This window comes from Natrix helvetica (genome assembly GCF_964273705.1).
Source record: "Natrix helvetica genome assembly, chromosome: 16".
NCBI classification, from domain to species: Eukaryota; Metazoa; Chordata; class Lepidosauria; order Squamata; family Natricidae; genus Natrix; species Natrix helvetica.
This window is the reverse complement of record NC_138563.1, coordinates 3,017,716-3,037,955: the sequence shown is the minus strand read 5'-3', so window position 1 is coordinate 3,037,955 and position 20,240 is coordinate 3,017,716. Positions and strand designations below refer to the sequence as shown.

Genomic DNA, 20,240 nt, shown 5'->3' with positions numbered 1-20,240 from the left:
TTTGTACTTTCTTTTTATTGTGATTCTTTTTCGTTTTAGGATCATCTCGCTCCATAAAACCAACAGACGATCTTCTATGCTTTTGAAGGAAGACCCAAAAATATAACCTGTGATCCAGATAATAATAATAATCATAATAAAAAAGAAACAGCTGGACTTAAATTGCTTTTTTCCCCCCCCTTCCCCTGGCCTTCCCGCTTGGAATCGATTGGGCTCTCTGCACGGGCCCAGAAGCGCTCTTTTCATGGATTTCCAGACCGCTCTGCAAGCAAAACTGGGCCAAAATTATCCCAGCTAAAAACAAACAAGCAACATGTTTTTAAAATTAAATCCTTTGCAAGATGGAGGTCTCGTCAGACTGACTTTCCTTTAATTGGGGAGGGAATTTGGTCTGCAAAATATGCCTTTGATAACGACTGGAAGGTGATAACCCAGGGATTGGAATTATCTCCACGTCGCTGCATGGAAAGAAGTGGAAATAATCTCTTGGTTTTGTTTTTCCTCCATGTTCCTAGTCCTCATTTTTTAAAAATATATATTGTTTGGGCTGTTTTTTGGACCACTTTCATGAGTCTCCTTTTCGGGCATCGCCATGCCCTCCCGCAGCGATTCCAGCTACTCCTTAACTGGCCGGACTTCGCACAGTTTTACACACTTGCGGGTCCGAAGGGCTTGGTTGCAAATTATCCTCCTTTTGGGCTTCATCCAGATGATCTTAGGAGTTCTCATCGTGACGCTGAGTTTGCTGGTCACCACTTCCATCCCATCGCAGCATCCCATAGGAAACTCCTGTCCCATCTGGGCCGGTTTTCCGGTGAGTCTCTTTTAAAAGGTTGGTGGGAGGGTGCATGGGGGTTTTATTTTTTTTTGGGGGGGGATCGCGTGATCTCCATTGCTTCCAACGAGATAATAGACCTCCCCCCCAAAAAAACCCCGATCTGAAATAGTTTGAAGGGTACCCAAAAAGCTTTGGAAGATAAGCTGAATTTCAAGGAGCCCAAAAATCCAGCAAGAAGTAGGAGGAGAGAGGGAGGGAGGCAGAAGAAGCAAAGAAAGAGATGGAGATGGAATGAACGAGAAAGAGGAGAAGGAGTGATGGAAAAAGCAGAAAGGAGGAGAAAGCTTGGTGCAGGGAAAAATGCTTCAAAGCAGCTCAATTTGCTTCCAGCGCCATCGTTTTTGGGGCAGCTTTGATGGGAGGGAGGGAGGGAAGGAAGGAAGGAAAAAAAGAAATGGAAGGAAGGAGAGGAGGTGGAGGAGGTGGAGATGGAAGGGAAGAGAAGAAGGGAAGGAAGGAGGGAGGGAGGGAAGGAAGGAAGGATTAAAGAGAGGAAGGGTTAAGTACCCTTATAGAAAATAGAATCAAAATTAGGATAGGATAGATAATAGAATAGAATAATAATAGAATAGAATAATAATAGAAAATAGAATAGACGCTGGAGAGCTTCTTTCTAGAAGGATCGAAAGCCGAAAAACAACTCTCCTACTCCCTTTTCTGGAAATTGGCTCTCCTCCTTTCCTTTGGCTGGCCGAAGTTCCTGGCCCTTTTGCATTAGCGGCATTTCCAGCTGCTTTGCATCGAGACCAACGATAAATTATTCAGGGTGAAGGCCTTCCATTAGACAGAGAGAGAGAGAGAGGGAGAGCGAGAGGGAGAGAGGGAGGGAGGGAGGGAGAGAGAGAGAGAGAGAGAGAGAGAGATGCCCGGCCTTCCCATTTCACGAGCCTCACAGCAGAGACACATTTTCAAGATGCCAATGCCACCAACTTTAACAAACCACGGGCTTCCCCAATGGGACAATGGGGAAGACGGCTGGATGGGGCAACCACACCTTAATTGGGTTTGATTGCAGCTGCCGAGCCAAAACAGGGATCTCGATTTTTTTTCAGTATGCATGGAATGTACTCCCCCGCCCCATTCTGTCCCCATGACAACACTGAGAGTTGACAATTGGAGGGGCTCCCCCAAAGAAGGGGGGGGGGTCAACATGTTCTCCAAAGCACCTGAAGGCAGGACAAGAAGTGACGGATGGAAACGGATCAAGGAGAGAAGCAACCTGGAATTAAGGAGGAATGTATTGAAAGTTAGGACGATTCGCCCGTGGGACAACTTGCCACCAGACGTTGTGGCTGCACCATCACTGAAGGTTTTAAAGAAGAGATTGGACGGTTGTTTGTCTGAAACGGTGCAGGGTTTCCTGCGTGAACAGTGGGTTGGACTAGAGGACCTCCAGGGTCCCTTCCAGCTCTATTATTCTATTCGTTCGAAAACTCTCTGGATTCTATGGAGCAATAAAAGTCACTTTTGCGCAGAAAGATTTTGTTTCCTGTACGTGACGCTTGTGAGGGGCCGATTTCTCATTCTGGTTTTCTCTCTTCCCAGCTGGCCTTCTCCGGGGTTGTCGGCATTGTTTCATGGAGGCGCCCGTTCACCCCCGTGGTAAGTGGGAATACTTCGTGGGAAGGCAGAAAAGCACCAGGGACCCCCATCCATGGTGGCCCTTAGAGCACAGGGTAGCCCACCCCTTCTCCGTTCCCCCTTCGCATTCCGGAAGCAAATTGGAGTTTGTTTGATTCCTTTGCAGCACCTTAGAACTCTTACCCAAAAACTAATTATACATAGGTGAGATAAATAGATAGATGATAGATAGATAGATAGATAGATAGATAGATAGATAGATAGATGATAGATAGATAGATAGATAGATAGATAGATAGATAGATAGATAGATAGATGATAGATAGATAGATAGATAGATGATAGATAGATAGATAGATAGATGATGATAGATAGATAGATAGATAGATAGATAGATAGATAGATAGATGATAGATAGATGATAGATAGATGATAGATAGATAGATAGATGATGATAGATAGATAGATGATAGATAGATGATAGATAGATAGATAGATAGATAGATAGATAGATGATAGATAGATGATAGATAGATGATAGATAGATAGATAGATAGATAGATAGATAGATATAGATGATAGATAGATAGATAGATAGATGATGATAGATAGATAGATGATAGATAGATGATAGATAGATAGATAGATAGATGATAGATAGATGATAGATAGATAGATAGATGATAGATAGATAGATAGATAGATAGATAGATAGATAGATAGATAGGAGATGAGAGAGAGATGATAGCTAGAAAGAGAGAGAGAGAATGGATAGATGATAGACAGATGAGAGAGATGATAGAGACATGATAGAGAGAGAGAGATGAGAGAGGATAAACAGATAGAGAATAGATAGATGATAGATGAGAGAGAGAGCTATGAAGGATAGACAAATGATAGAGAGAGATGAGAGATATTAGATGAGAGCGAAAGGGATGATAGATAGATAGATAGATAGATGATAGATAGATAGATAAATGATAGATGATAAATAGAGAGACAGAGAATAGATGATAGATGAGAGAGAGAGATGATGGATAGACAAATGATAGAGATGAGAGAGAGAGAGAGACAGAAAGAATAGATAGATGATAGACAAATGAGAGAGAGAGACAGAGAGATGAGAAAGATGATAGCTAGATCGATAGAGAATCGAATATGGAATGAGAATAGAATAGAAGAGAATATAGAATGAGAATAGAATACAATAAGGAATGAGAATAGAATAGAATATGGAATTAGAATAGAATATGGAATGGGAATAGAATAGAATATGGAATTAGAATAGAATAGAATATAGAATTAGAATAGAATAGAATATGGAAAGAACAGAATATGGAAAGAATAGAGTAGAATAGAATAGAGTAGAATAGAATAGAGTAGAATAGAATATGGAATTAGAATAGAGTAGAATATGGAAATAATAGAATAGAATAGAATAGAATAACGAAGTTGGAAGGGACCTTGGTGGTCTTCTAGTCCAACCCCCTGCTTAGGCAGGAAACCCTATACCTATACCAGATAATAGAGTATAACAGAGATCCTGTATCCTTCGGTCAGTGAGGCTCAGTGAAAACGATTTTCTCAAGATAAAAAACGTCTAGGATTTTTTTCCCTCGTATTCTTCGCCGCCTTTTGCACCCTGAACTGCCTCTTCTCCCCTCCTCTCCAGATCACTTTCTTCACCCTGCTGTCCGTCTTAGGGGTGATGCTGACCCTGGCTGGTTCGATTCTCTCCTGCCAACATGCCCAGCAGGTGAAATCCCTGGAAGTCTGTGAGCGGATAAGGCAGCAAGACGGATCGTCAATCCCAAAGGAAGTGGGATGGCGACGGAGCCTGAAAGCCCAGGTGGGGGTGCAACAGGTCGGTTATGAGGAGCGGGGAGGAATCACAGTTGGAGGAGATTTGGGGGGCAGGGGGAAGTACAGGAAAGAGTGTATCCCACTTCTGACACCATCCAGAGGGCAGGAAACAGTGTATCCCACTTCTGACGCCATCCAGAGGGCAGGAAACAGTGTATCCCACTTCTGACGCCATCCAGAGGGCAGGAAAGAGTGTATCCCACTTCTGACACCATCCAGAGGGCAGGAAAGAGTGTATCCCACTTCTGACACCATCCGGAGGGCAGGAAAGAGTGTATCCCACTTCTGACACCATCCAGAGGGCAGGAAAGAGTGTATCCCACTTCTGACACCATCCAGAGGGCAGGAAAGAGTGTATCCCACTTCTGACGCCATCCGGAGGGCAGGAAACAGTGTATCCCACTTCTGACGCCATCCAGAGGGCAGGAAAGAGTGTATCCCACTTCTGACACCATCCAGAGGGCAGGAAAGAGTGTATCCCACTTCTGACACCATCCGGAGGGCAGGAAAGAGTGTATCCCACTTCTGACACCATCCGGAGGGCAGGAAAGAGTGTATCCCACTTCTGACACCATCCAGAGGGCAGGAAAGAGTGTATCCCACTTCTGACGCCATCCGGAGGGCAGGAAAGAGTGTATCCCACTTCTGACACCATCCGGAGGGCAGGAAAGAGTGTATCCCACTTCTGACACCATCCAGAGGGCAGGAAAGAGTGTATCCCACTTCTGACACCATCCGGAGGGCAGGAAAGAGTGTATCCCACTTCTGACACCATCCAGAGGGCAGGAAAGAGTGTATCCCACTTCTGACACCATCCAGAGGGCAGGAAAGAGTGTATCCCACTTCTGACGCCATCCGGAGGGCAGGAAAGAGTGTATCCCACTTCTGACGCCATCCGGAGGGCAGGAAAGAGTGTATCCCACTTCTGACACCATCCAGAGGGCAGGAAAGAGTGTATCCCACTTCTGACACCATCCAGAGGGCAGGAAAGAGTGTATCCCACTTCTGACACCATCCAGAAAATTCTCTGAAAACTCCCAGAATTCCCCAACCAGCATGCTTGTAGATGCAATGCTCTGTCTTTTCATTTGCAGACTACTTTTCTGTATAAGAAATGCATCTACTCGCCGTCCGAATCGGGGATCCCCGCCTGCGGCAATAAAGCCGACGTGGATTCGAATTGTTCCAGGATTCTTCTGGTCTTGAAAGTGAGTGGTGGGGAAAAGATTTCATGCCATCCACCGTGGAGAAAGGGGCAGAATTTGCCGAGATAGACAAACAGAACCTCTCAAGATTTCCCATTATTATTTGCATTATGAGACTGGATTTGGCATTTTTAAAACGCTCCCATGAAGTCCTTCCCAAGGGTTTGGGATCGACAGATGTGGTGGCTTAATAACATTAAAAAGTATTGTCGCCGGATTTAAGCTGTCCCAAGTTAAGCTGTTGTTTGTAATTGACCGATGGGGATTTTGTCAATGCCGATAGGGTTCAATTGTTGTTATGGGTTCCTCGCATAGCCAGGTGTTTAAGTTCGGCCTTTTTGTCCATCCTTGGAGTCCTCCCGAAGGTCCTAGAGTAGACAGATGTGGTTATTTGATGCCATTACAGGTCTCCTTGCAGGATTTAAGCTGTCCCAAGTCAAACTGCCATTTGCAATTGACCGACGGGGATTTTGTCAATGCCGAGAGTGTTCAATTGTTGTTGTTATGGGTTCCTCGCACAACCAGGTGGTTTTTTCTCCAGCTTTGGAGTCCTCCCGAAGGTCCTGGGGTAGACAGATGTGGTTGTTTGACGCCGTTACAGGTCTCCTGGCAGGATTTAAGCCGTCCCCAATCAAACTGCCATTTGCAATTGACCAACGGATTAGAGTTACGGTCTGTTACACAGCCATCCAGATGTTTAGACTGGATTCGGCAATTTTACCCATCGGTCAAGTCTTTCCCAAGGCAGATGTGAATGTTGGATGGGGTTGGAGGTCTCGAAGGATTTAAGCTGCCTGTTGCAATTGACAGATGGGGATTTTGTCAATGTCGACGACATCCGAGGGGCGCTCCAGATATTGGGATATTGTTATTATTTCGCCTTGCGTGGAATTTCTCCAGAACTTAGCTAAAATGTGCTTCCTCTGTCAACTCCTAAAGTTGCCATAGTGAGGAAAGCGTGGGGGTGGGAGGGGGAACGGAGCGCATCCCACGGATACTTTCGGCTGGAGTCGGATTTCAGATTGCCGCCGCAGACTCGGGAGGGGTTGCACCTCATTGGGGAATGTGATTTATGACACAGACTGAGGGGAGGGAAGGAACAGGGGCAAAGTTCAGCGATCATTCAAATAAGGCTAAGACCTGGCTGCGAAAAGGATTTTCTTTTGAATCATGAATCAATTAGGGCGTTTTTTTGGAAACCTAGACATCCTCTCTTTTTCCTTTCCTCTGTCCCTCCTTTCTAACCGTTTCTCCTTTTGTTCTCCGTAGGACCTGCTCTTCAGCATCTGTGGCTTAACCATCTTCTCCATTGTAGTGTGCACCCTGTCCGCCATCATGTGTTGTATCCAAATTTTTTCAGTCGACATTCTCCACGTGGTGAGTCTCCCAAAAGCACCAGTTTGTTGTCAACTCACAGAGACTCTGATCTGACCGAGGCTTCCCAAGAACCTGAAGCCAACTCCTTGTTGTCCCGACAAAACCCCCTTTTCTTAACTGGCTGTGAATTCTGCTCATTCACATCCAGCAAAGTCTTTCGAGGGAGGATTTACGGTCACAGACCTTCTCTGGCTTGGAGAGCTGCCGGGCCGATCTCTGCAGAACTTGGCCAGGAGTCTCGGAGAGTCACAAACTCATTAAGCGAACTAATGGTCTCCTGCAAGCTCCACTCCCCAGTCGCTCCTCTTTTATTTCCTCTGGGAGGGGCCATTCATCGTCCACCTGTGGTCTTCCTCCCAAGTCAACCCCTGTTCCTTAGCTGTTCCCTTCGTCTGGCAGCTCTCCCCTTGCACACACTGGGAACAGGCTCCAGCTGTTCTTCTGCCCCACTGAAGGCAGCTGATAACTGCCAGACGGCCCTGGCCCCCTCCTCTGCCTCCGACACAGAACCCTCCTCCGAGCCTTCCCCAGACTCCAGGACTGGCCCATCTTCCTCCCCAACCCTCCTCACTGTCCGAATCTGCTGGCCGCTGGCAGGCCACAATAGACTCCCGAAAAAACAGAATTAGAACAGAACAGAGCAGGAAGGGACCTCCGAGGTCTTCTAGTCCCACCCCCTGCTCAAGCAGGAGTCCCTAAAGCCACTTCAGACGAATGGCTCTTCTTAAAAACCTCCAGGGATACATCCCCCACAACGTCTAGTGACGAGCCGTTTCATTGTCCTCACTGTTAGGCAGTTTCTCCTTCATTCCAGGTTGCTTCTCTCCTTGATTAGTTTCCCTCCATTGCTTCTCGTCCTGCCTTCAGGTGCTTTGGAGAATAAATTGACCCCTCTCTTCTTCAGTGCAGCCTCTCAAATACTGGAAGACTGTTATCATATCACCTCTAGTCCTTCTTTTCTCTAGTCTAACCCAAATCAATGCAATGCAATACAATAGCAGAGTTGGAAGGGACCTTGGAGGTCTTCTACTCCAACCCCCTGCCTAGGCAGGAAACCCTATACCGTTTCAGACAAATGGCTATCCAACATCTTCTTAAAGACTTCCCGTGTTGGGGCATTCACAACTTCTGGAGGCAATTTCTGTTCCACTGATTAATTGTTCTAACTGTCAGGAAATTTCTCCTCAGTTCTAAGTTGCTTCTCTCCTTAATTAGTTTCCACCCATTGCTTCTTGTTTTACCCTCAGGTGCTTTGGAGAATAGCTTGACTCCCTCTTCTTTGTGGCAACCTCTGAGATATTGGAAGACTGCTATCATGTCTCCCCATGTCCTTCTTTCTCTTAAACTAAACATGCCCAGTTCCTGCAACCGTTCTTCATATGTTTTAGTCTCCAGTCCCCTAATCCTCTTGGTTGCTCTTCTCTGCACTCTTTCTAGAGTCTCCACATCTTTTTTATTGTAACCTGGTGACCAAAATTTGGATTATTTTCGTTTCACCCTTTCCATCCAGCTTTAATTTACCAATATTCTCAAAGTGATTTTTTTTTCTCTTTCTTTCTCACTGTTTCCTGCCAAGTTTAATATTTATTTATCCGGTTTTCTTTCCATTTTTCAGCTCTCTCCACCTCAGTCAAGTTCCGTCACGCTGGACTGTACTTCCCCTCCGGATACATACTTGCAACACATGCTGGATCTGGATGAGTTTGTGCCCCCAGTTCCACCTCCTCCTTACTACCCCCCGGAATATACCTGCAGTTCCGAAACGGATGCTCAGAGGTGAGAGGGCTAAAAATATGGATTGCAGGGTGTGTAAAATACATTTGGGATCATCAACAGGGGGAAAAAATATATTCCAGGCCCTGTAAGAGGATTGGGGAGTTTTTGCGGGCAGGGAGAGCTCAATTTGAAGAGAAAGAAAACGTAAGAATAGGAAAGAAAGAAAGAGAGAGAGGGGGAGAAGAAATGAATGAATGAATGAATGAATGAAAGAAAAAAGAAAGAAATAGGGAATAAGAAGAAGAGGAAGGAAGGGAGGAGAGTGAACAAGGAAGAAAGAAGAAATGAATGAATGAAAGAAAGAAATAGGGAATAAGAAGAACAGGAAGGAAGGAAGGGAGCGAGCAAGGAAGGAAGAAAAAAGAATGAATGAATGAAAGAAAGAAATAGTGAAGAAGAAGAGGAGGAAGGAAGGAGAGTGAGCAAAAAGGAAGAAAAAAGAAAGAATGAAAGAAAGAAATAGGGAAGAAGAGGAGGAAGGAAGGTGAGCAAGAAAGGAAGGAAGAGAGAAAGAAAGGAGATATGAATGAATGAATAAATGAAAGAAAGAAATGGGAAAAGGTCTAAAATGAAATTTTTTTGTCCCCAGTTATTTCTTTAGTAATCCATTTAACAGAGAATGTCTTCTTCTTGTCTTTAATTGCGGTGTAGCATTACCTACAACGGCTCCATGGAGAGCCCCATACCCCTATATCCCACCGACTTCCCTCCAAGTTATGAAGCAGTTATGGGGCTCCGTGGGGACAGCCAGGTATGGCCGTTTTGAGGTGTTTTTTTTTTTCAATCAACAGAAGGACAGAACCATGAAGCATGTGCAAAGGGCAGCCGATTCGGACAGTGAGGAGGGTTGGGGAGGAAGATGGGCCACTCCTGGAGTCTGGGGAAGGCCCTGATGAGGGCTCTGTGTCGGAGGCAGAGAGGATGCCAGGGCCGTCTGACAGTTATCAGCTGCCTTCGGAGTCAGACATCAGTGAGGCAGAAGAACAGCTGGAGCCTGTTCCCAGAGTTGTCGGACGAAGGGAACAGCTAAAGAATGGGGGGAGACTTGGGAGTAAGGCCACAGGTGGACGATGAATGGCCCCTCCCAGAGGAAATAAAAGGGGAGCTACAGGGGAGTGGAGTTTGCAGGAAACCATTCATTCGGTCGTTAGATTCGTTTCAGGAGTATGAAGATCTGTCCCTGAATCTCAGAGACTCTGTGCCGAGACTTTCCTTGCACAGCAGGCCCCCTTTGGGAAATATTTATATGGCATGCAGGCTGAAGAGGTATATATAAGTCTTAAGTGCTATTCCTAGGGCTACAACAATAGATCCTGGGTTTAGTTGTTAGCTAGGCCTATCGTGGAACCTCCAAGGACAGTAGCATATATCTTGAAAACTTCACGGTCGTTCCGTGAAGCTAAATGAGATTTCTGTCTCCCCGCCGCAGGTAACGCTGTTTGACTCTCAATTTACGGAAACCTCGCATGGGCCGTGTTCCTGCAACCAAGTCCCTTCCGTTGTGCTCAGCGGTGAAGGTAAACACACACACACACACACACACACGTACACACAATTGTTTTGATGCACAATTGGAAAAAGCCCTTTTGGAGTAGCTTTTCCTCCACAAAGTCCCTTGCAGGACGAAGGAAGCATGTTCTAATGAAAGGGAAAAGTTCCCCTCACACGTACGTACGTGCCAGTCGTTCCCGACTCTAGGGGGCGGTGCTCCTCTCCGTTTCAAAGCCGAAGAGCCAGCGCTGTCCCAAGACGTCTCCGTGTTCATGTGGCCGGCATGACTCAACGCCTTCGAAGGCGCACCGAACGCTGTTCCCACCAAATGTGGCTCCTATTTTTCTACTTGCATGTTTTACCTGCTTTCGAACTGCTCGGTTGGCAGAAGCTGGGACGAGGAACGGGAGCTCACTCCGTTATGCGGCGCTGGGGATTCGAACCGCCCAACTGCCAACCTTCCTGATTGACAAGCTCAGTGTCTTTGCCACTGAGCGACTGCATCCTCCTTCTTCTAATTAGAAGATTGAAAAAAACCACCACCCGAAATTTGCATTTAGTACATGGATCGAACCAGTTTATTGCCAATTCCCAGAAGTCTTTTCATGTTTCCACGCCACCCTGGGGGGGAAAAAGCACAATAATCCATGGTGGAATAGTCTACCATCCTCAATTTATGGACCACAATTGAGCCCCAGATTTCCCGTTGCTAAGTGAGATGGTTGTTAAGTGCATTAAGTGTTAAGTGTTAAGATAGAGGTGGCGCTCTCGCCTCACAATCCAGAGGCCGTGTCTTCAATCCTAGGCAGAGGCAGATATTTCTCTCTCTCTGGGCACAATGAGAATATTATCTGCTGAACAAAACTCCACATTGGCAACAGGGAAGGGCATCCGGCCAGTAAAACACTCTGCTAGCTCCATTCAGTTGCCCGAATTTCACCCCTGCAAGGGATTACGGGGTCATTAAAAGAGGATGATAATCTAGCCCATAATATTTTACCAACTTTAGAATATTGTTCCATGTTGTTTTAAAAAACGGCGTAAGACATATATATATATATATATATATATATATATATATATATATATATATATATATATATATATATATATATATATATATATATATATATATATATATATATATATATATATATATATATATATATATATATATATATATATATATTCCATTTTATACGTACAAAACGAACTTAAAGCTTTCTAACAATACGTAGGTCCATTTTTCTTTTTTTAAAAAAAAGAATATCCATCCTAATTCATTAAACCGAATTTAAGTCGCTCCCTGCGGCTCGTCTTCATTTTCGCTCTCGTTTCTCGACAGCGATTTCCGTGGATAGCAACTCGCTCATCATGTCAGAAATCGTAGACATTCCCGGGGACAGCAGTCCCTCCGAGGATTCGTGCCTGCTGGAAGGGAGCGGATCGGCCTGCTCGGTGGATTACGTCCTCTTCCGCTCCATCCAGCGCAGCCGAGCGGATTACTGCCTGAGCGTCGATTGCGGACACTGTGGGCTTCACCCACAGGGCCCGTTCGAAGACATCCCGCCGACGCGTCTGCGGGGCGAGCGCTCCTTCTCCTGTTCCACGCCCGGCACGGTGTACGACGGCCTGCTGGAAGTCAACAGTGCTCAGACCCACAGCTGCCACCGCCTGGAGGGTCTCGGCCACAGCGTGGGTCCCTGCTTTCCCGAAGTCCGGATGAAGCCCAAGATGACGGTATCGGCGCGCAAAGGGCCCAGGCGACCGCGGCGGAGCAGCGAAACGTCCTGCCAGTCACCCGTCATCCGATGTCCCCTGCTGCGGAGCCACAGTGACCCTGGGATGGCTGTGTCAAGGGAGGCCGGTAGGTAGAACGGGGTAATCAGAGTTGGAAGGGGCCATGGGGGTCTTCTAGTCCAACCCCCTGCAAATAAAGGAAGGAAGGAAGGAAGGAGTTAGAAGGTACCTTGGAGGTCTTCTAGTTTAACCTCCTGCAAAGGAAGGAAGGAAGGAAGGAAGGAAGGAAGGAAGGAAGGAAGGAAGGAAAGTTGGAAGGTACCTTGGAGGTCTTCTAGTCCAACCCCCTGCAAATGAAGGAAGGAAGGAAGGAGGGAAGGAAGGAAGGAAGGAAAGAGTGAGTTAGAAGGTACTTTGGAGGTCTTCTAGTTTAACCTCCTGCGAAGGAAGGAAGGAAGGAAGGAAGGAAGGAAGGAGTTAGAAGGTACCTTGGAGGTCTTCTAGTCTAACCTCCTGCAAATAAAGGAAGGAAGGAAGGAAGGAAGGAAGGAAGGAAGGAAGGAAGGAAGGAAGGAAGGAAAGAAAGAGTTGGAAGGTACCTTGGGGGTCTTCTAGTCTAACCTCCTGCAAATAAAGAAAGGAAGGAAGGAAGGAAGGAAGGAAGGAAGGAAGGAAGGAAGGAAGGAAGGAAGGAAAGAGTTGGAAGGTACCTTGGAGGTCTTCTAGTCTAACCGCCTGCAAAGGAAGGAAGGAATAACAGAATAAAATAGTTGGAAAGGACCTTGGAGGTCTTCTAGTCCAACCCCTGCTCAAGTAGGAGACCACATCAAATTACAGACCAATGTAATTGGAGACAAGCCACCGAAAAGTGGCCATCTCCTTTTCTGAACTGAACACAGGCAGAGAGAGCCACGGGGCCACGGAATGGCCCTCTCTCCCCTGACAATCATTTGCGCCCCAAATCAAATCTTCTCCCTTTTCAGGGAGCAGCGAAAGCCTCAGATTTTCATGCCCTCCCACCCGTTTCCGCCCCACCCCTTCTTCCACCCCACAGAAACCGATGACCAGGAAGTATTTTGCACAAAAGGGTCTGGAGACGAATTCCCCGAAAATTGTAACGGTAAGTTTTCCTGAAAACTGTAAAACGGTGACGGCTTCTGGCGAAACCGTCCGAAATTGCAGATCGCAGGGTGCTACAAGAGGCCGTAACTTGATTGTAGGAAGCAGCTGTTTGGTGTTGAGGGGCGCCCTGTTGTAAGTTGATGCCGTTTGATCGCAACCCCCCCTCCTCTCTCTTCTCAGGGCTCTATTCGGAGACGTACCCCTTGCACCCTTCGCTCGGCGACCCCTTCTTGTTGGCTCACGTGGCCAGCAAATCCAAGTTAGAGCTGCCCACGAAGGTGCCCCAAGACCTCTCGAAGACTATCACGCGGTCCCTGGGGGACCTCAAGGCGTGCCGGGGGTCTCGCGGACTGATGGCCCGTTTCCTGCACCGATCCAAGCGGAACCTGACCTTGCCGGGCGCGGAAATGAGTTCTCGCGGGAACAAACAGGTACCTTACGGGACAGTTTGGGGCAAGTGGGTTTCCCCACATTCAGGAACGTTTAACGTCGTAGGAAAAAAAAAGGGATTTTAAAAATGGTTTTGGGTTGTTGATTTTTTCTTCAAGAAGAGCCATTTGTCTGAAATGGGATCGGGGTTCCTGCTCGGGCAGGGGGCTGGACTAGAAGACCTCCAAGGTCCCTTCCAACTCAGTTATTCTCTTATTCTGCTATACTTATTTTGCCTTCCTTCCTTCTTTCTCCTTCCTTCTTTTCTTTCTTTCCCATCACGGGGGAGTTTTCAAGAAGAGATTGGACAACCTCTTATCCAGAATGGTATAAGGTTTCCTGCTTGAGCAGGGGGTTGGACTAGAAGACCTCCAAGGTCCCTTCCAACTCGGTTATTCTCTTATTCTGCTATACTTATTTTGCCTTCCTTCCTTCTTTCTCCTTCCTTCTTTTCTTTCTTTCCCATCACGGGGGAGTTTTCAAGAAGAGATTGGACAACCCTTTATCCAGAATGGTATAAGGTTTCCTGCTTGAGCAGGGGGTTGGACTAGAAGACCTCCAAGGTCCCTTCCAACTCGGTTATTCTCTTATTCTGCTATACTTTTTTCTCCCTTCCTTCCTTTTTTTCCTAGGGGTTGGACTAGAAGACCTCCAAGGTCCCTTCCAACTCTGTTATTCTCTTATTCTGCTATACTTTTTTGCCTGCCTTCCTTCTTTCTCCTTTTCTTCTTTCTTTCTTTCTTTCTTTCTTTCTTTCTTTCTTTCTTTCTTTCTTTCTTTCTTTCTTTCTTTCTTTCTTTCCCATCACTGGGGGTTTTCAAGAAGAGATTGGACAACCCTTTATCCAGAATGGTATAAGGTTTCCTGCTTGAGCAGGGGGTTGGACTAGAAGATCTCTAAAGCCCCCCCCCCTTCCAATCCAATTAACCTACCATTCTGTGAATTAGCCAGTGGAACTCCTTGCCTCCAGAGGTCGTGGGTGCTTCATCACTGAAGTTTAAAGAAATTAGACAGCTTTTTTCCCAAGATGGGATAGGGCTTCCTGATTGAGCAGGGGGTTGGACTAGACAACCTCCCAGGCCCCTTCTGCTCAGTTTGATTTTGGATACCGCAGGGGGGAGAAAAACAATCTTGATTCATCCCCAAACGATGGCCAGTCCCTAATTTCCAGGAAGAGACCGTCAATGACATCCTTGCACGGAATTGTCGGTAAATGAACCTAACAGAGGTCAATTACATAATTCTCATTATATGTATATAATTATAACAGCTGGGAAAAGGCCTGAATCTGATGTAACATTTAATTTCAAATGTTTCCCTTCCCTTCTTTCTCTCTTCTTTCCTTCCTCTGCTTGTCTCCTTTCCCCTCCCTTCCCTCCCTCTTCTATTTTTCCTTCCTTCCGCTCTTCCTCCCTCTTATTATTTCCTTCCCTCCCTCCCTCTTTTCCTCTTATTTCCTTCCTCTGCTTGTCTTCTTTCCCTCCCTTCCCTCCCTCTTCTATTTTTCCTTCCTTCCGCTCTTCCTCCCTCTTATTATTTCCTTCCCTCCCTCCCTCTTTTCCTCTTATTTCCTTCCTCTGCTTGTCTTCTTTCCCTCCCTCCCCTTTATTCTTCCTCCCTCCCTTTCCTTCCTTCATCCAACCAACCCATTTTTCCTTCCTTCCTTCCCCTCCATCCCTCCCCTCCTTCCTTCCTTTCTCCTGCCATTCTTTCCCTTCCTTCCCTCTCTCCCACCATCCCACTTTTTCCCTTCCTTCCTTTCTTCTTTCCTCTCCTCCCCTCTTCTTTTTTCCTTTCTCCCCTCCCTCCCATTTCCTTCCTTCCCCTCTCACTCCATTCCTCTTCTCTTTTCCTTCCTTCCTCCCATTTTTCCTTCCTTCCCTTCTCCCTCCATCCCTTTTCCCCTTCCTTCCTTTCTTCCTTCTTTCTCCTCCATCCCTCTTCTTTTTTCCTTTCTCCCTCCCTTTTTTTCCTTTCTCCCCTCCCTCCCTTCTCCTTCCTTCCTTCCCTTCACTCCATCCCTCTTTTTTCCTTCCTTCCTTCCTTCCTCCCTCTTTTTTCCTTCCTTCCTTCCTCCCTCTTTTTTCCTTCCTTCCTTCCTTCCTCCCTCTTTTTTCCTTCCTTCCCCTTCCTCCCTCCATCCCTCCTTTTTTCCTCCATCCCTCCCTTTTTTCCTTTCTTCCCCTCTCCCTTCCTCCCTCTTCTTTTTTCCTCCCTCCCTCCCTCTTTTTTCCTTCCTTCCCTCATTTCCTTTCTCCCGCCCTCCCTTTTTGCTCCTGATGAATGAAAACAGCAATGCAAACAAAAGTAAACATTACAAAGAAAAAAAAAAGTAGCAAACATAAAGACAATAATTAAAGAAAACAATTTGCCCTCAATCCAGTTTGTCCTATTGAGCCAGGAATCTTCCTTGCTTAACTAATTGTGTCAGCTAATTAACACCTAATTACCCAGGGCCCCCGGAAAAGAGGGGATGACACAGGATTTAAATGATTGGAGTTTTACACGCATGGTTGAAATTCAGGAGCTGTTTGAGAAACACTGTGTTTTTCACGGCGGCGTCTGTCTCTAAAATAATTCTTTGGTCTAAATTCTTCATCTTTGGAATTCTTTTCTCATCCAGATTTAGTCAGTTCAGATGACCTGATTTTGGGTTGTTCAGAAGCCATGGGTAGAAGGCAGTATTGCCTTTCCTTCCTTCCTTCTTTCCTTCCTTCCTCCTCCTTTCTTTCCCTCCTTCCTTCTTCCCTTCTTCCCTCCTTCTACTTTCCCAGACTTAAGAAGGTGACAGCATGGAAGCTTCCAGTGTTAATATGGCTTCCAAAACTGACACCTCCCTCCCTCCTTCCTTCCTTCTCTCCTTCCCTCCCTCCTTCCTTCCTTCCTCAATCCCTCCCTCCCTCCTATAAGAAAATGAACAATAAAATGGACTTTAAAGACAGTCACGATGGAAAAGAAGAATCAGAATTCTACCAGATATGGGATAAATGGTATAGGTGGATGGAGGAAAGAAATAAGAATCCTAGGCGATAAATAAGTAGAATGTGGTAGCTCTTACAGATTGTTGTCGGTGTTAAAATGTTTATAATATAAATACGAATGACTCTGGATAAAAGTACTTTCAAACAAATGCAGTTAAAGGAGAATGTTGGTACACTCTTTGATTTAAAATGCACAATTCAATTTGAATGAAGTATAAAGAATGATGGTAGTAATGCACGGAATTTAATGGTAACCAATTGACATGCTAGCTGGAAGACGTATTGAAGAGTGTTTTGTGTGTGTGTTATCTGTCTAATTAGAACAATAAAATAAAAAAAAGACAGTCACGATGGATAGATTTATCTCGCCTCACCTGATCTATTCAAAGACAACTTCACCACAAGATAATTGTACTGGGGAGTAATTAGCACGAAGTAATTATCAGATTTCTGCAGCCGTGACCATGAGCTGTTCGGTTTGAGTGACAGTACAGACACTAGACAAACAATGCCTGTTGAGTCATCATTTCAAAGATATTTTCTTACTTAAATGGGGGGGGGGGGAATGATTGCAAGCAGGTAACGAAGCTGTGGCAACTTACAATTTCCTGCTGGCTTCCCCAGTGACTTTTCTTGTGGGAAGCTGCTGGCAGGAAGCACTATAAACCAGTTGACTGTAGCAAGGCAGGGATGTCAAAGTAGCCAGCACTCTGCTAAATATCCATTGTAACCGATTTATTTTCAGTTGCCAACAAGAATAAAATACGAAACAGACAAACGGAAGTCGAACACTAACCAAAAAACAACAACCCCTGAGTACAAAGAAAAATGCAAATGTTAAATCTGATATTGAACATAAAAGCTGAAGGCTGAAAGAGATAGATAGATAGATTATAGATAGATAGATAGATAGATAGATAGATAGATAGATAGATAGATAGATAGATAGTTAGATGATAGATAGATAGATAGATAGATAGATAGATAGATAGATAGATGATAAGATAGGTAGGTAGGTAGGTAGGTAGATTAGAGAGAGAGAGAGATACTGAAGATAGATGAAATAGAGATAGAAAGATAGATGGGATAGATAGATAGATGATAGATAGATAGATAGATGATAGATAGATAGATAGATAGATAGATAAATAGATAGATAGATAGATAGATAGATAGATAGATAGATGATAGACAGACAGATAGATAGATAGATAGATAGATAGATAGATGATAGATAGATTGATAGTTTGGTTGGTTGATTGATTGATTGATTGATAGATAGATAGATGGATAGACAGACAGACATATATAGATATAGATAGAAAATAGATATTGATAGAAAGATAATAAATAGAAAAGAGAGAGAGAGAAAATAGATATAGCTAGGTAGGCAGGCAAGCAGGTATGTAGATAGATATAGATAGAAGAGAGATAATAAATAGAGATAGAAAATAGATGGAGGGAGGGAGAGAGAGAGAGAGAGAGAGAGAGAGAGAGAGAGAATTGTGATTGTAGGTTGAGCATTACTTATGCTACCGAATTGTGCTTCCTATCCTGAGTACCCTTGGTTATTTTTCCTCATCCAAATCCCCCGTTTTCTCTCTCTACTTATGACGTATCATTCTGAGATGTTCTCAAGCGATTCCTTGGGTTTTTCAGGTGTTGAGGCTGGGGAGTCCGTCCGACGGCATCCATCTGCAGAGCTGCGGAGATCTGAACTCGACCTCCCCCTTACGGCGTCTGCTGTCCGGTCGCCGGCTGGACCAAAGACGTCCCTGCAGCCTGAGTGGACTTCTGCGAGAAAGCAATCTCTAAAGACCGGCTCCGATGCTTGTCCTCTGCAGAAGAGGAGTTGGAGTGAAAAACGCGCCATGATATGGGACATCTGGCAAATGTCCTCGCCGTACAATGACCAGGAATGGCCCAACAGGTCGACCGACACTGTTGTTTGGGAATTATTCCGCCTCGCTCAGGATATATGCGAAACCAAAGCGGGGAGTGTCGTGCTCCTGCACGGCGATTCTCCAAAAATTCTTCAGCAGGGAACCACAAAACCTGAGTGGGGTCAAGGAAGGAGGGCTTGCTTGGTTGCTGGCCCCCTGAAAGGACACATACACTGACCACGCTACCTAACACGACAATCAACACTCGCTTTTTAAGGGCTCCACCGACTCTCCTTCTGGAGTTCCAGTTATCCTCGTACGGCGATAATCCGGCAAGCTGATCTTAAACGAGCGATCCCTTTGAACGAGTTTCTTACGTCTCAACGGGAAAGACGGATCCAAAAGCTTGGATGCACCATTGAACCCATAGTCCTTTCGTTTTATCCCGGATTCACTGCCTCTGAGAAGTTGTTCCTGTTATCCACGATACGTCTGCGGTGTTGCTCGTTTCCTTGTACATTTGTCTCTCGCATTTGTCCCTCTTTTGTGGATACCTCACTTTAGCGCTGTGCCTTTTTGGGGTGTTTCCCTCGGAGAGGCCATCATGAACTGGGAGGGGACCCAGTTGAATTCTGGGGAGGGGGAGAGAGGAGATGCCACAAAAGCAGGCTCAGATTCCCACTCGGCATCCCAAAATAGTTCGGGTCACGGTTTGAGGGTACTCGTTTTCCTACAATAGGTTTCACAGAGTCCTCAGAGTCAGAAATTATGACAATTCCAGGGCCTCGACCACTCCCTTGGACGATAAAAGGGGTTAGTGGTACAGGTAGTCCTCAACTTATGACCATAATGGGGCCCAAAATTTATTTTGCTAAGCGAGACAGTTGCTGAGCGAGTTTTGCCCATTTTACAACCTCTCTTGCAACAGTTGTTAATTTAGGAACATGGTGGTTAAATTAATCCAACTTCCCCCGTTGACTTGTTAGAAGGTCGCAAAAGGGGTCGTGTGACCCCGAGGCACTGCGTCCGTCGTAAGTACAAGTCAGTCGTCAAGAGTCTGAATTTTGATCACGCGACCACGGGGACGCTGTGACGGTTGTTAAGTGTGAAAACCGGTCCCGAGTCACTTTTTTCAGTGCCGTTGTAACTTCGGTCACAAAACGAGCTGTTGTAAGTTGAGGACTACCTGTAGTAATTAATTTACGACAATTCTGGGGCCCGAGCTTCCTCGGATGAGAAAGAGTCAGCGGTAGCTCTAATCTCTTCACTATTGCAAAATTGACATATTCTGCAAAAGGACCCGAGACCTCCAAACATTTTGATTTCCCCAAAGAATTTTTGTTTCCTGCCGATGGACACGTCCCCTTGTTACCCCCAAACCCAGTTTGGGGTTCCAGTTTTCCGAAGGCGCATGCGGTAAGATCTTGCCGACACCTTTCCCGACTTTCTCAATCTGGGGCGGGGGGAGTTGGGGTGGTGGTGGTTGAGGATTGCCAACTCTCTCACCACCCCACCAGTGCCTCTGCTCTTTAACCAAGCCTGCATGCACCACCTATAAAATCTCTCCGACATTTGGAAAGACGGAGGGTTCTCCGCACAGGGGAAAGAGTTGGAAACCTTCCTTGGCCTCGGCGGTTTTTGAGATGCACAAATGTCTCACCTGAGAACGGACAAATAAAGCCATATCTTAAATTGAGGATGAGAGTTGTTGACTGGGGGTGAGAGCTGCATGCTCCTTTTTTATATTATTATTATTATTATTATTATTATTATTATTATTATTATTATTATTATTATTATTATTATTTCTTTTTTTCTTCTTCTCCTCTTCCTCTTCTCCTCTTTTCTTATTGTCCCCCTCTCCTCCTCTTTCCTTCTCCTTCCTCTTCCTCTCCTCCTCCCCCCTCCTCTTCCTCTTTTCTTCTTCTCCTCCTCCTCCTCCTCTCCCCCTCTC

The 20,240-nt window shown here is 45.6% G+C and overlaps 1 protein-coding gene across 1 annotated transcript; it reads left to right on the top strand.

Moving 5' to 3' along the window:
* The first annotated feature begins 457 nt into the window (after positions 1–457).
* Positions 458–19,976, top strand: ENTREP3 (endosomal transmembrane epsin interactor 3). Its single transcript, XM_081968179.1, has 12 exons — positions 458–814; positions 2,384–2,440; positions 4,092–4,268; positions 5,377–5,490; positions 6,757–6,864; positions 8,480–8,640; positions 9,292–9,391; positions 10,070–10,157; positions 11,477–11,998; positions 12,926–12,991; positions 13,174–13,424; positions 18,063–19,976. Exons 1-12 carry the CDS (start codon positions 593–595, stop codon positions 18,216–18,218), a joined length of 2,022 nt encoding a protein of 673 aa, XP_081824305.1. The 5' UTR covers positions 458–592; the 3' UTR covers positions 18,219–19,976.
* The last annotated feature ends 264 nt before the right edge of the window (positions 19,977–20,240 follow it).